The sequence below is a fragment of the Aquarana catesbeiana genome, linkage group LG06 (genome assembly GCF_042186555.1).
Source record: "Aquarana catesbeiana isolate 2022-GZ linkage group LG06, ASM4218655v1, whole genome shotgun sequence".
NCBI classification, from domain to species: domain Eukaryota; kingdom Metazoa; phylum Chordata; class Amphibia; order Anura; family Ranidae; genus Aquarana; species Aquarana catesbeiana.
Genome location: NC_133329.1, coordinates 235,889,979 through 235,903,285, shown reverse-complemented (window position 1 = coordinate 235,903,285; position 13,307 = coordinate 235,889,979). Strand labels below are relative to the sequence as shown.

General features: G+C 44.1%; 1 protein-coding gene across 2 annotated transcripts in view; it reads left to right on the top strand.

Annotated features, from left to right (window-relative positions):
• Positions 1–8,346, top strand: part of CPSF4 (cleavage and polyadenylation specific factor 4) — a 51,008-nt gene extending 42,662 nt beyond the window's left edge. The window contains exons 8-9 of one of the 2 annotated variants that reach the window (XM_073633084.1): positions 8,034–8,118; positions 8,156–8,346. In XM_073633084.1, coding sequence (XP_073489185.1) covers positions 8,034–8,102 — 69 coding nt within the window. In that variant the 3' untranslated portion in view covers positions 8,103–8,118; positions 8,156–8,346. Of the gene's footprint in view, positions 1–8,033 lie in introns of both variants that reach the window. The other variant, XM_073633083.1, reaches the window with a different exon arrangement.
• The last annotated feature ends 4,961 nt before the right edge of the window (positions 8,347–13,307 follow it).

Genomic DNA, 13,307 nt, shown 5'->3' with positions numbered 1-13,307 from the left:
TACCTGCAGTATTCTCTTTTTTTTTTTTTTCCCTCACTGCTAACAGCCAGTTATGCTGCTGCTGAAAGCAAGGGACAGTCTCCAAACAAACAAGCCGATCAAGGGATCGACAACAGGTAAGGCTATCAAGATATTGGTCTGACAATAACCTGGGTGGCTTCCCAGAGGTGGAAGCAGAGAAACTAATCACAGCCAGCTGGGCATGCAGATTGGCCAGTATGTATATTGAACAAACCTAACAGTCTCCAGGATCCTTATCTGGATTCGCAGCCATTCAGTGGTGATAACAATAATGGCCCTGTGGCTTGCAGGCCATGATATACGAGGGTAGAATATCATCCTATTCTCCTTCCAGAGGTCCGACACCTCATACAGCGTGGCCAACGGTATCTCCCAAATCCATACAAGTTTTATCTAGATGCTGGAGACCAATAAGTGGAGCTCTCACTGTTAGTGTTTGAAAGCCTATGGAGGTCAGAACGCCTACTCCAGACTTCAAGTACATTAGATATGAGAAAAACCTACAGAATTTAAGGGCCCTTTCACACTGGGGCGGGGGCGGTGTCGGCGGTAAAACGCCGCTATTATAAGCGGCGCTTTACCGTCGGTATTTGGCCGCTAGCTGGGCGGTTTTACCCCTGCTAGCGGCCGAGAAAGGGTTAAAAACCACCGCAAAGCGCCTCTGCTGAGGCGCTTTGCCAGCGGTATAGCCACACTGTCCCATTAATTTCAATGGGCAGGAGCGGTGAAGGATCGGTATACACTCTGATCCTTCATCGCTCCAAAGATGCTGCTAGCAGGACTTTTTTTCCCGTCCTGCTAGCGCACCGCTCCAGTGCGACCCTCGGGGCTTTCACACTGGAGACAAAGCAGCGGCACTTTCAGGCCGGTTTGCAGGCCTCGGTGTGAAAGGGCCCTAAAGGATGGAATTCTGTTTCTTGCTGTAAGGATTGAATTGTATACAAGTAAGCCTAGAGACGGCATTAAAGAATACATGAAACTCGGTCATGTCCTCACTCTCTGAGATCCAGTAACGGTTGCATATCTTGACAACCAATTCCGAAAGACCTGGGCAGATTATTCTTTCCCCCATGGGGTCTTCCAAATAGTGTGAGACATATGGTCTCACTCTCCATCCAGAAGGATAAGACATCCTCAACATGGGCAATAACACGGAATAAGTATTCTGTATGGCAAATAGGTCTAGAAGGATCTCAAACATCCAAGTGTCAAAACATAAACTACCTTGTTGCTGAAATTATCAGGCAAAATGGCTCTAGTCTCTTCCAACACTATACAAAGGTTGGTGTCTTTGCAACCTGGGTTAGGACCTCATCCTTCTAGCATATCCAAACGAAAGTGTTTGAAGTACAAACATTGAAAATAGATTCAAGGTTGAAGAGAGACATAGAATTGGCCCTTCAAGAAGCAAAACGATAGGCTCGTCAGGCCTAACGACATCAGAAAACAAGCACTGTCCAATAAAGACAATCGCAGGGGTGCGGATCAAGTCAGTCAAAGGGCTTAGATGGCTAGGACAAATCTATCACTTAAGGGCAGAGACCACTCTTCCAAACTGATTGCGCATCCATGAGCGGAACTCCAAAGGAGTCCCTTCAGAGCTAATATGTAAACATATGTAAATATGTTCTTCTGGACCAGCAGCCTTAACTATAATACATTCAGTCGTTAGTGGGGATAGATCTAATCCTCAACTTAAACACTTCAACAGTACCCTCCCTTAGGCCCCTTTCACACTGGGGCGGTAGGGGGCGTCGGTGGTAAAACAGCGCTATTTTTAGCGCTGTTTTACCGCGGTATTCGGCCGCTAGCGGTGCGGTTTTAACCCCCCGCTGGCTGCCGAAAAAGGGTTAAAACCCCTCGTGTAGCGCGGCTATAGCCGCGGTATTAGCGCGGTATAGCCGTGCTGTCCCATTGATTTCAATGGGCAGGAGCGGTTTAGGAGCGGTGAATACACTGCTCCTTCACCGCTCCAAAGATGCGGCTGACAGGAGATTTTTTCTTCTCCTGCCAGCGCACCGCTTCAGTGTGAAAGCCCTCGGGCATTCACACCGAACAAACAGCGGAGGCTGTTTAGGGGCGGTTTGCAGGCGCTATTTTTAGCGCAATAACGCCTGCAAACCGCCCCAGTGTGAAAGGGGTCTTATTGTCTGGTGAGTTGGTACAACCCATACGTATATGCTGTCATGCTGTGTCAGGAATGAGGAAAAATTTATACTTATCTAACCGTAATTTTCCTTTCCTGATGCAAGCATGACAGCATATAGGGGTCCCTCCCATAAAAAATAAATAAATAAAGGAAAGAAACAAAAGGCCTCACAGTGATACTAAATTACGAGAATACTGCAGGTAGGGAGGAGACCTAATCTTATAGTATAACGGTCCTGTGATAGGGCAGGGGGCGGAGCCTACCCATACGTATATGCTGTCATGCTTGCATCAGGAAAGGAAAATTACCGTTAGGTAAGTATAAAATTTTCCTCATTGTGGTAGGTTGCAACACACACGTATTTGAGCTGCATTGCCTTAGGGCATTGGGGTACCATTCAAAATGAATGTTATTGCAATGAGCAAATGCACTGCATCACAAAGATTTTGTTGTTGGTATAGTCGTGTTTTTAAGGGTTTTATAATACCAAAAGTATTGAGACACCTACCTTTACACACACGTAAACTTTAATGGCATCCTTAGTCCGTAGGGTTCAATATTGAGTTGGCCCCCTTTGCAGCTATAAACACTTTTACTCTTCTGGAAAGGCTGTCCACAAGGTTTAGGAGTGTGCCTATGTTTGACCATTCTTCCAGAAGCGCATTTGTGAAGTCAGGCACTGATGTGGACGAGAAGGCCTGGCTTACAGTCTCTGCTCTTAATTAATCCCAAAGGTGTTCTTTCGGGTTTAGGTCAGGACTCTGTGCAGGCCAGTCAAGTTCCTCCACCCCAAACTCGCTCATCTATGTCTTTATGGACCTTGCTTTGTGCACTGGTGCGCAGTCATGTTGGAACAGGAAGGGGCCATCCCAAAACTGTTCCCACAAAGTTGGGAGCATGAAATTTGTCCAAAATGTCTTGGTATGCTGATGCCCTAAGAGTTCCCTTCCCTGGAACTAAGGGGGCCAAGCCCAACCCCAACCCCTGAAAAATAACCCCACACTATAATCCCCCCTCCACCAAATGATTTAGACCAGTGCACAAAGCAAGAGAATAGGCTTCATGTACACTGCTGCTGCCAAACGGATGTTTAGGAGCAGTTGGGCATTTTTTCAGCTGCTCCTGAACTCTCCTCTGTTATCTTATCAGTACATGTACACAGGGTCGTTTATAGTCGTTTATAGGCAGTTGCGTTTAGAGGACTTTTTTGGAAAGCAAAAAAATGAGTTCAGACGCTGAATTTAGAGGCATTTCAAGCGCCAAACGCTTCTAAATGCGGTACCTCGTGTTAGCCTTGTTTTGTTTACTGGTGTTTTTCATTTTTGGCTATTTTGAAAAAAAAAATATATATATTTTTATTTTTTTTCAAATGCTTCTAAATGCAAACGCGGCATGTAAACGCAGCAAAACAGAAGTTTTAAATGTGGGTTACTATCTGTCAAGTTAAATCATTCAGGAGGTTGTAAGAACATCCCGTGTACATTAAGCCATAAAGACATGAATGAGCGAGTTTGGGGTGGAGGACCTTGACTGGTGTGTGTGTGTGTGTGTGTGTATACACTATATTACCAAAAGTATTGGGACACCTGCCTTTACATGAACATAAAAATTATATATATCTCTCTCCCCCCCCCCCCCCACTGCAACAGTTTGCTACAGCTCAAGTCTGCAATATAAAGTAACCGTGTTTGCAACCGTATATGCAAATACGGACATCAGATTACTTCTGATTAGAAGTCCATCAACCTTTAGGGCTTGTTCGCACTGTAGGAATTCATAAAGCTTGTAGAATTCTGTCTCTCGCCAGTATGACAAATGGTGACGTGTGCAACACTGGAAACTCTGCACTGTATAGACATGCTGCATAAACACAGAAGCAGTCTCTGTACACCAACACACAATGGTCTTAATTCCTTATTTCCGGGCGGTGCTAGCATGGCCACCCACAGCTCAAGTTTTGTCTGATTCAGCAGGAATTGAACAAAGTATAAGCCATTTATGGGAGCCTTTAGACATATATCATGGGTGGCTTACGGTGATCCTGTCAAGGTTCCAACCGTGAATTGGACCCGTATCACACTGGAGACGTTTTTCAGGCTCTAAAGGGCTAAAAATAGCGCCTGGAAAACGCCTCCCCTGCAGCCCCAGTGTGAAAGCCCACGTGCTTTCACACTGGGGTGCTGCACTGGCAGGACGTTAAAAAAAAAAAAAAAAATTCCTGCAAGCAGCGTCTTTGGGGCGGTGAAGGAGCGGTGTATACGCTGCTCCTCCACCGCGCCTGCCCATTGAAATAAGATGGGCACCGCTGCCGAAGCGTCTGCAGAACTCTTCGGCAGTGGAGCTTTTAGGGCGTATTTAACCCTTTCTTCAGCCGCTAGCGGGGGTTAAAAGCGCCCCGCTAGCGGCCAAATAGGGCTGCTAAAACGGCAAAGCACTGCTAAAACTAGCAGGGCTTTACCGCTAACATGGCTCAGTGTGAAAAGGCTCTTATGCTTACAGCAAAACTAAACCCTCCTATCCTTTCCACCCGAGGAAGCTGCGATTTTAGCCTGTTTGATCTGCAGTTGCCATGGTGCTGCATATGTGATCAGTTATGACACCAGTCATTTGTTGGTTTTACAGTTTGGTTGAGAGCTTATACTGTATACTAGCAATTGTGACAGTTATTCAAGGCATGCCATGAATGTAACTATTTTGGAAAACTTGGTGGGTTTAGTTCTGCTTTAGGTAGTACAATTGTTATGCACTTTGTGTGCAGGAAGCCCCTTTAATTAAAGCACACCTGAACGTTCTCTTTGGGCTATGCTATCCTATTTAGTGCTGGCTATTGTGAAGTTCTGCATGGATGATAGGCCTGTGAGAGGTGAAAATGTGCTCTAAGGCCTCAGGATGTTTATTTAACTCCTAGAAGCCAGCAGCATTTTTTTCTGCAAAAATGCCTGATGCTTGTAAATGTGTCTTAGGCTACTTTCACACTGAGGCACTTTGCAAAAGTGCTAAAAATAGCGCCTGCAAAGGGCCCTGAAAGAGCTGCTCAATTCACTTCAATGTGAAATCCCTGAGGGCTTTCACACTGGAGCGGTGCACTTGCAGGACGGTCAAAAAAGTCCTGCAAGCCGCATCTTTGCAGCGCTATAGGAGCGCTGCAAACCCGCCGGCCAGGCGGGGCTTTGCGAGCGCTTTTAACCCTTTTCCGACCCCTAGCAGGGGTTAAAACCGCCCCGCTAGCGGCCGAATAGCGCCACTAAAACGATGGTTAAGCGGCGCTAAATGTAGCGCTGACCCGTCCCACTGTGAAAGTAGCCTTAAGTTTTTACAAGCTTTTAGGAGCTTTTACAGGCGTCAAGCTGTTGGGCGTTAATTAATTTAATTGGCCAGAATAAATCATTTATTCTGGTCATTGAAATTAATGCTCAAGCATTAAGGCTGGCTTCACACTGAGGCAGTTTTCAAGCATTTTAGCGGTAGAAATAGCCACTAAATAACGCCTGAAAACCGCCTCCCATTCATTTCAGTGTAACTTTTCACACTGGGGCGGTGCGCTTGCGGAACGTTAGGAAAAGTCCTGCAAGCAGCATCTTTTGGGCGGTTTAGGAGCACTGTATACAGCACTCGCAAAACACCCTGTCCATTGAAATGAGTAGGCAGTGCTTCGGAAGCACCAAAACACGGGCGCTTTTAGCACCTTCAGCCGTTAGCGGGGGTAAAAGCACCAAAAGTGCAGCTAAAACGAGCGACGCTTTAGCACCAACGCTCGGCGGTCCCAGTGTGAAAGTAGCCTAATGTTTAACAGTTTTTAGCAGCTGTTATTAGCTTCAAACATTTTTTTCTGCCTAAACTCTGCAGCTCCTGAACACACTGGCAGTGTTTTTTTTTTCCCTGCCTCTAACAGCCTCTAAAAGCTCCTGCCACTATTCGCTGCTGAAAGCCTGTGTGTGCATGGACACATAGGCTAACATGGAGGGGCGTTTAGAAGCAGGAAAAAAAAAACATCAGACACCCCTAGAAGCAGCTGTAAAACATCTAGTGTGCATGAGGCCTAAAAGGTTAAATAATAGACCACCTATACCTAGAAGGTAAAGCATACTTTACAGCCATTCTGACGGGCCAGGACAACTTGGACACTTAAAGTGGTTGTTAAGCCAACACAATAAAAACATCCCATCCCCTCTGTAACATAATGTTATGTGCCCCTGTGTCTGTGTTATATAAAAAATCTGCCGATCTGTACCTATATCAGAGCGTCTCCCGGCACTGACGTGACTCCTCGGCTCTCGCCTCTGCCCGGCTGATCGCTATAGCGGGTGGGGCCAAGCACTCTCCATGACGTCAGCCGGGAAGCAGAAAACAGCCGAGAAGTCACGTGAGCGCCGGGAGACTCTCTGATATAGGTACAGATCGGCAGCTTTTTTATATAAACACAGGCACAGGGGCACATAACATTATGTTACAGGGGTTGGGAGGATTTATTGTAGTTATAATAGTAGCAGGAGGGGAGGGGCAGCCACTGACACAGAGCAGACAGGCAGGCGGGGGGGGGGGGGGAGGCAAAGGACAGAGCAGGGTTGCAGATGATGGAGGCACATAAACTGACCACGGTGTCAGGGCTCAGCAGCCATGATAAACCGTGGTCAGTTTACAGGGGGAGGGTATAGCCAGGCAGAATCAGCCAGGTTTTTTAGGTGATAGAAAGGGCCAAATTACACAGCACAAGCACTGTGCTGTTATTCATGGTTTAAGTGAGCAGGATCTGTTTTTTTCTTTTCTTTTCTTTTTTTTTTTTTTTTTTTTTATGGTAACAAACATTTTAACCGCTTGCCAATCGCTTAACACATATATGTATAGCCTAGAAAGGTGGGCGTTAACCATCATTGCCAAACATTTATGGGGTTGTGTTCTGAGAATATGTTCATTGTACGCTCCCGGTATACTGATGAAGCTGTCGCTGACAACTCTTCGTTGGCCTTCTGATTGGAAGCCAGCAGGACTGGTGACCGCTATGAGAGCCTATCATTGAGGTCAAATGATACAAATTCCACTCTGCCTCCTGTGTGTTTAAAGCTGAACTTTAGGAATTAAGCCACTTTCTAAAATGTACTGACTAACTATGGGTTAAATCCAAAAAACTGCAAGCCACCTTGTGGACATATCTCTTTAATTTACAATTTACATTTTTACTGAACATGGGAGTACAGCCATCACTATACTTCCAATGCTGGACTTTAGGTTCTCAGCTTCGGGCAGCTTCAGAGTTGTGTTCAGCTGCTTTATCTGCCCTTCCCTTCCTATTGCCCAATCACGGAGAGCTTTGTATTATGTGAAGCCATCACAAATCTTTCTGTGAATAGATGGCAGAGGGGAGGGGCAGGCAGAAACAGCAGCTTACTGGGTAAGAAAGCGGCATCACTCTTGTCAGAGCGCCAGGAGTATAGCTGTACTCCTGGTGTTCAGTAACACTGTTGATTGTAAATTGGTAACATGCATGCAAGATAGGAACTTAAATTTTCAGTTACGGTACTCTCTTTTTTAAGGCACTCCCATTAAATTCTATGAGGCCAAAGCACACAATTTCACCTAAAAAAGCTGATATACTTTTTCAAGCTTTACATGAAAGGTGACAAGCAACCTAAAGCTCAGGTGTAAACTAGACCATTGAGAAAATTGGGGTTCATCTTCAGGGTTGTCGTAAAAATAAATTGCACAGGTGTGAATGGAGCCTTAGTATGTATTGGTAATACATATATCTGTGCTGAAATACTTATTACTTTTGGATTTTTGAGAAAAATGCTGTTGATAGAGGATACATTTTCATAAAAGCATACATAAATGTGTACGTTAAAGTGTTTCACTTTGTCTTTTGCAGTGCGGCGAGAAAGGACATTATGCCAACAGATGTACAAAAGGCCATTTGGCATTTTTAAGTGGCCAGTGACAGGAGTTCGATATTCGTGGATCCATTCGTTTAAGGAATGCAGATGTTCTTAGGTGGACACTGGGGTTTATTTTTTTACATATAATTTTAACTAGTCCTGGAACTACTACTACTTCTGTAAATAACAGGGCAGGCTTCTGATGATTACAATGAACAATTTCTAACACAAACTTTTTGTTCGTCAGTTACCAAAAGCTATTTTGGCTATTACCTTTTTTTTAAATAAATGGTGTACATTTACCCAGTGCTGTTTTCACTACATACATTTTTTATTGTGTATTTTATCTAGTCGTCTGTATTTTTTAATTTAGAAGGAATTCTGTACAAATAGAAGTTGAATTTTGGTGTAAGCTCAGTTGTGTCTGAAAGTTGCCATTCTCCAGCTCCTACACTGCATGCATGTTATGGGGCAATCAAATTGATGAAGTAAAGCCCATGTGTGAGCTTCCATGTAAGGCTTCCCCCACAGGTGTATGCTTTATGACATAAGCATTGCTGTTGCTATATTACACTTTTCAAATAAAGGCTTACCTGTAAATACCTTTCACACTGCTCACCTAATGTGACACAGCTCCAGTCCCGAGAAATCTTCTGCTGAGGTCTGCAGTAAAACCTAAACTTCTGCATTTTAGGGGGGGGGGGGGGGTTCAAATCTCAGACGAGAGCCCCAATGGTTTTCTGTTGAAAATTAATATTAATCTCAATTGTTGATGTTTGTCTAATTCTTGCAGTGAAGCTAAGAAAACTGACCCATGAGTAGTATTAATATGCTTTTGATAAAACTATTTACCGTCACAGTAATACAATACGAACCATAGAAATACAGAAATTAGTGCCAGACCAAAATCGGATAAAGTCCAGGATAATTTTAATTGTTGATTAAAAAAACACCCAGCACATTTCAGGGGTAAAACCCCAACCTTCATCAGGGCTAAATACAGGATAAAACTTGGATGGTCTCAAAGAAACCTGTGACTTCACAGATCTATATTAGAACTCCTATTGAACTCTCTTCATAGAAAAACAACTTAACAGCAGTTTCTAAGCAGCACTGGAGCTCAGATTTTGGTCTGTATTTCTATGATTTGGGTAAATATTCAATATTACTAATGAGGGAATTGTTTCCTAGCTTCAAACTCTAGATGTCACTGTAGTATCTTACATGCCATGGGTCAAATATGCAAAAGATCAAGCTAATGTTAATCCTTATTGACACCACTTGGGTCCAGTGTTTGACAAAAGCTTATCTAAAACATTGGCAGTAGCTTAAAATGTGTATATTGCCTGGCTAATTGTTTACATTACTGGAAATATCACAATAGTACTTCTTTCCCCATTGTATTAGAAGGCTACAAAACTAGTCATGTGCAAACATTTTTTCAATGACATTTGTGTGATGGACATTCCCACAAGGAAACTGATGATGCTTACTTCGGAAAAAAGTGTAAGTCTAAAAACACAATCTAGCTATATATACTGTGTGTATACACATGTGTGTGTATACAGTGGGGCAAAAAAGTATTTAGTCAGCCACCAATTGTGCAAGTTCTCCCACTTAAAAAGATGAGAGGCCTGTAATTGTCATCATAGGTATACCTCAACTATGAGAGACAAAATGTGGAAACAAATCCAGACAATCACATTGTCTCATTTTTTAATGAATTTATTTGCAAATTATGGTGGAAAAGAAGTGTTTGGTCACCTACAAACAAGCTAGATTTCTGGCTCTCACAGACCTGTATCTTCTTTAAGAGGCTCCTCTGTCCTCCACTCATTACCTGTATTAATGGCACCTGTTTGAACTTGTTATCAGTATAAAAGACACCTGTCCACAACCTCAAACAGTCACACTCCAAACTCCACTATGGTGAAGAACAAAGAGCTGTCGAAGGACACCAGAAACAAAATTGTAGACCTGCACCAGGCTGGGAAGACTGAATCTGCAATAGGCAAGCAGCTTGGTGTGAAGAAATCAACTGTGGGAGCAATAATTAAAGAATGGAAGACATACAAGACCACTGATAATCTCCCTCGATCTGGGGCTCCACGCAAGATCTCGTCCCATGTGGTCAAAATGATCACAAGAACTGTGAGCAAAAATCCCAGAACCACACAGGGGGGACCTAGTGAATGACCTGCAGAGAGCTGGGACCAACATAACAAAGGCTACCATCAGTAACACACTACACCACCAGGGACTCAGATCCTGCAGTGCCGGACGTGTCCCCCTGCTTAAGCCAGTACATGTCTGGGCCCGTCTGAGGTTTGCTAGAGAGCATTTGGATGATCCAGAAGAGGATTGGGAGAATGTCATATGGTCAGATGAAACCAAAGTAGAACTGTTTGGTAGAAACACAACTCATGGTATTTGGAGGAGAGAGAATGCTGAGTTGCAACCAAAGAACACCATACCTACTGTGAAGCATGGGGGTGGCAACATCATGCTTTGGGGCTGTTTGTCTGCAAAGGGAACAGGACGACTGATCCGTGTACATGAAAGAATAAATGGGGCCATGTATCGTGAGATTTTGAGTGCAAACCTCCTCCCATCAGCAAGGGCATTTAGGATGAAACGTGGCTGTGTCTTTCACCATGACAATGATCCCAAACACAATGAAGGAGTGGCTTTGTAAGAAGCATTTCAAGGTACTGGAGTGGCCTAGCCAGTCTCCAGGTCTCAGCCCTATAGAAAACCTTTGGAGGGAGTTGAAAGTCTGTGTTGCCCAGCGACAGCCCCAAAACATCACTGCTCTAGAGGAGATCTGCATGGAGGAATACAGAAAACGTTTGACCTCTGTCATTGCCAACAAAGGATATATAACAAAGTATTGAGATGAACTTTTGATATTGACAAAATACTTATTTTCCACCATAATTTGCAAATAAATTCTTTCGAAAATCAGACAATGTGATTGTCTGGATTTGTTTCCACATTTTGTCTCTTATAGTTGAGGTATACCTATGATGACAATTACAGGCCTCTCTCGTCTTTTTAAGTGGGAGAACTTGCACAATTGGTGGCTGACTAAATACTTTTTTGCCCCACTGTGTGTGTGTGTGTGTATGTATATGTGTGTGTAATATATATATATAATATACATACACACACACATCCCTCCCTTGATTTTTGAGGCACCACATAGAAAATCACTTATTTTTTAACACTCATACCCAGCATTCATTCATCATAGCTACAACCCCTACTCCTAAATTTTACTACTGAAAACATGTTTCATTCTCTGCAGCCTTTAAAGCCTTGCACCCGTGATTTGCGCAATGTCCACATCCTGCACACTCTCAGTACACTGCCAGTACCTCCGATACAGGCAGTCAATTACTGTATGGTAGAAAGATCAATGAAATACGAGAGCGCTTACCAGCTGCCTTGCAGTTCATTGAGAACTACAAGCCGTCAGTGGCAATGGCTGATGGTACTTGTAGTCTAATTCATTAATGGGAAACAGAGAATGAATGACATGGCCATGTGGGTGGCGGCCCTGCTTTCAAATTGTGACAGTGGGTGCAGGAAGAAGATACCCTGCCCGCTGTCACAAAACAGAGAGCACTGTTGGTGGGAGGTTGCTGTCAAGGGGCAAGTTACTTGTTACACCCTAAAATCTGGGTGTAACAAGCTCCTAAAGGTGAACTTCACCTTTAAGAAGTGTCAACCAACCAGTCAGAGTCCCAACCACTGTCCTGAAGCTCATCTGTCAAATCAAATATAACTTCAAACTTTACTGCCAGATTCCTTTCTATTCCTAGATAGGCTTCTACTTCAGATTTATCATTCATTGTTCCTGTGTCATGAAAAGCAGTGAAATGGTATGTGTTGGGACCGGTTCTTTCAAGAGCCTCACATGAATACTGATCTCTGCTGTCCAGCTGTGGAATCTGTGCCCCAGTCCCCACCATCCTCTCATATGGTGTACTTTCAGCTATTAGCCTAGATTTAAAGCCCAGCTCCAGGAAAATGTAAAATTATTCCTTGCAGTGGGTTTCATCTGCACTGCAAGGGTTGATTGCTTGTTTTTTTTTTTTTCTAGGGAAGAGGAGGGAACACACTTGCCTAATCCTCTGCTCCTCTGGAAGATAGTGCTCATCCACGCTCTGGCGGTAGACTTTTCTGTGTCAACACATCCAATGCAGGACTATGCTTTGGTCTTGATGTCAGGATCCTAGATCGATGGAGCGTGGGGGAGAACATGCTGCAGGGACTGGTCTAGCAGCAGGAAGGAGCAGAGGATCAGGTAAGTATATTTTTTTGTTCCCCTAAACCTAAACTAGTAATTCACCCTTGCAAGTGCGCATGCAGATCTGCTTGTGTAAGGACCCAATACTACAACCTCAGTTTATGGGTGTAAGCTTGCATTTTTGATCTTTCATAGCCCATTGTATCTCTCAATGAAGCCAGTTGCCTGTGGATGGTATGGGAAGTGACATACACTCCAGAATCTTTGGCCCACTGTTTGTACTGTTGCTTTGCTAAAGTACAACCCCAATTCCAAAAAAGTTAAGATGCTGTGTAAAATCTACATAAAAACAGAATGCAATGATTTTCAAGTCTCATAAATTCATATTTTATTCGCAATAGAAAACATACCAATTGTTAAAAATAATAAGATGATTTTAAGAAAAAAAAATAAGATAATTTTGAAACTGATGGCAGCAACACGTCTCAAAAAAGTTGGGACAAGTCAACAAAAAGCTGTTAAAGTAAGTAGTACTAACAAGGGCGTGGCTTGCAGCTGATGGCGTAGGCAGTGTGGTGTGTTATCTCCTGACACACCCGACTCACTCCTAACCTGCTCTGAAGGGATCTCCTCATCACCCCTGATCCATCGGTGCCATGTTTTCTACGATCCAGGGGCGGACATGTCCCGCAAAGGAGGCGAAGACTCACTGCCAGCATCGAAGCATGGTGGACAAGATGGCGCCCGGACCCAGCGCTCAGATAAGGAGACGGCCATGAGGATGTTCTGCGGCTCTCTGGGGACGGGCAACCTGCCTAAAATGCCTTTCCTTCTGGAAATTACCGACCAGGAACCCCTTTCAGAAGATTCAGAGACTGCATGGCCAGAGGACTCGGAGACTGCCTCATCATGGGATGCAGTGAGTACACCAGCCCCTGATAACACTGCCAGGGCTCTAGCAGACCATGAGATGCATGCTCCTGAACCGACCCTTAGAGACATTTTTGCAGCGGTC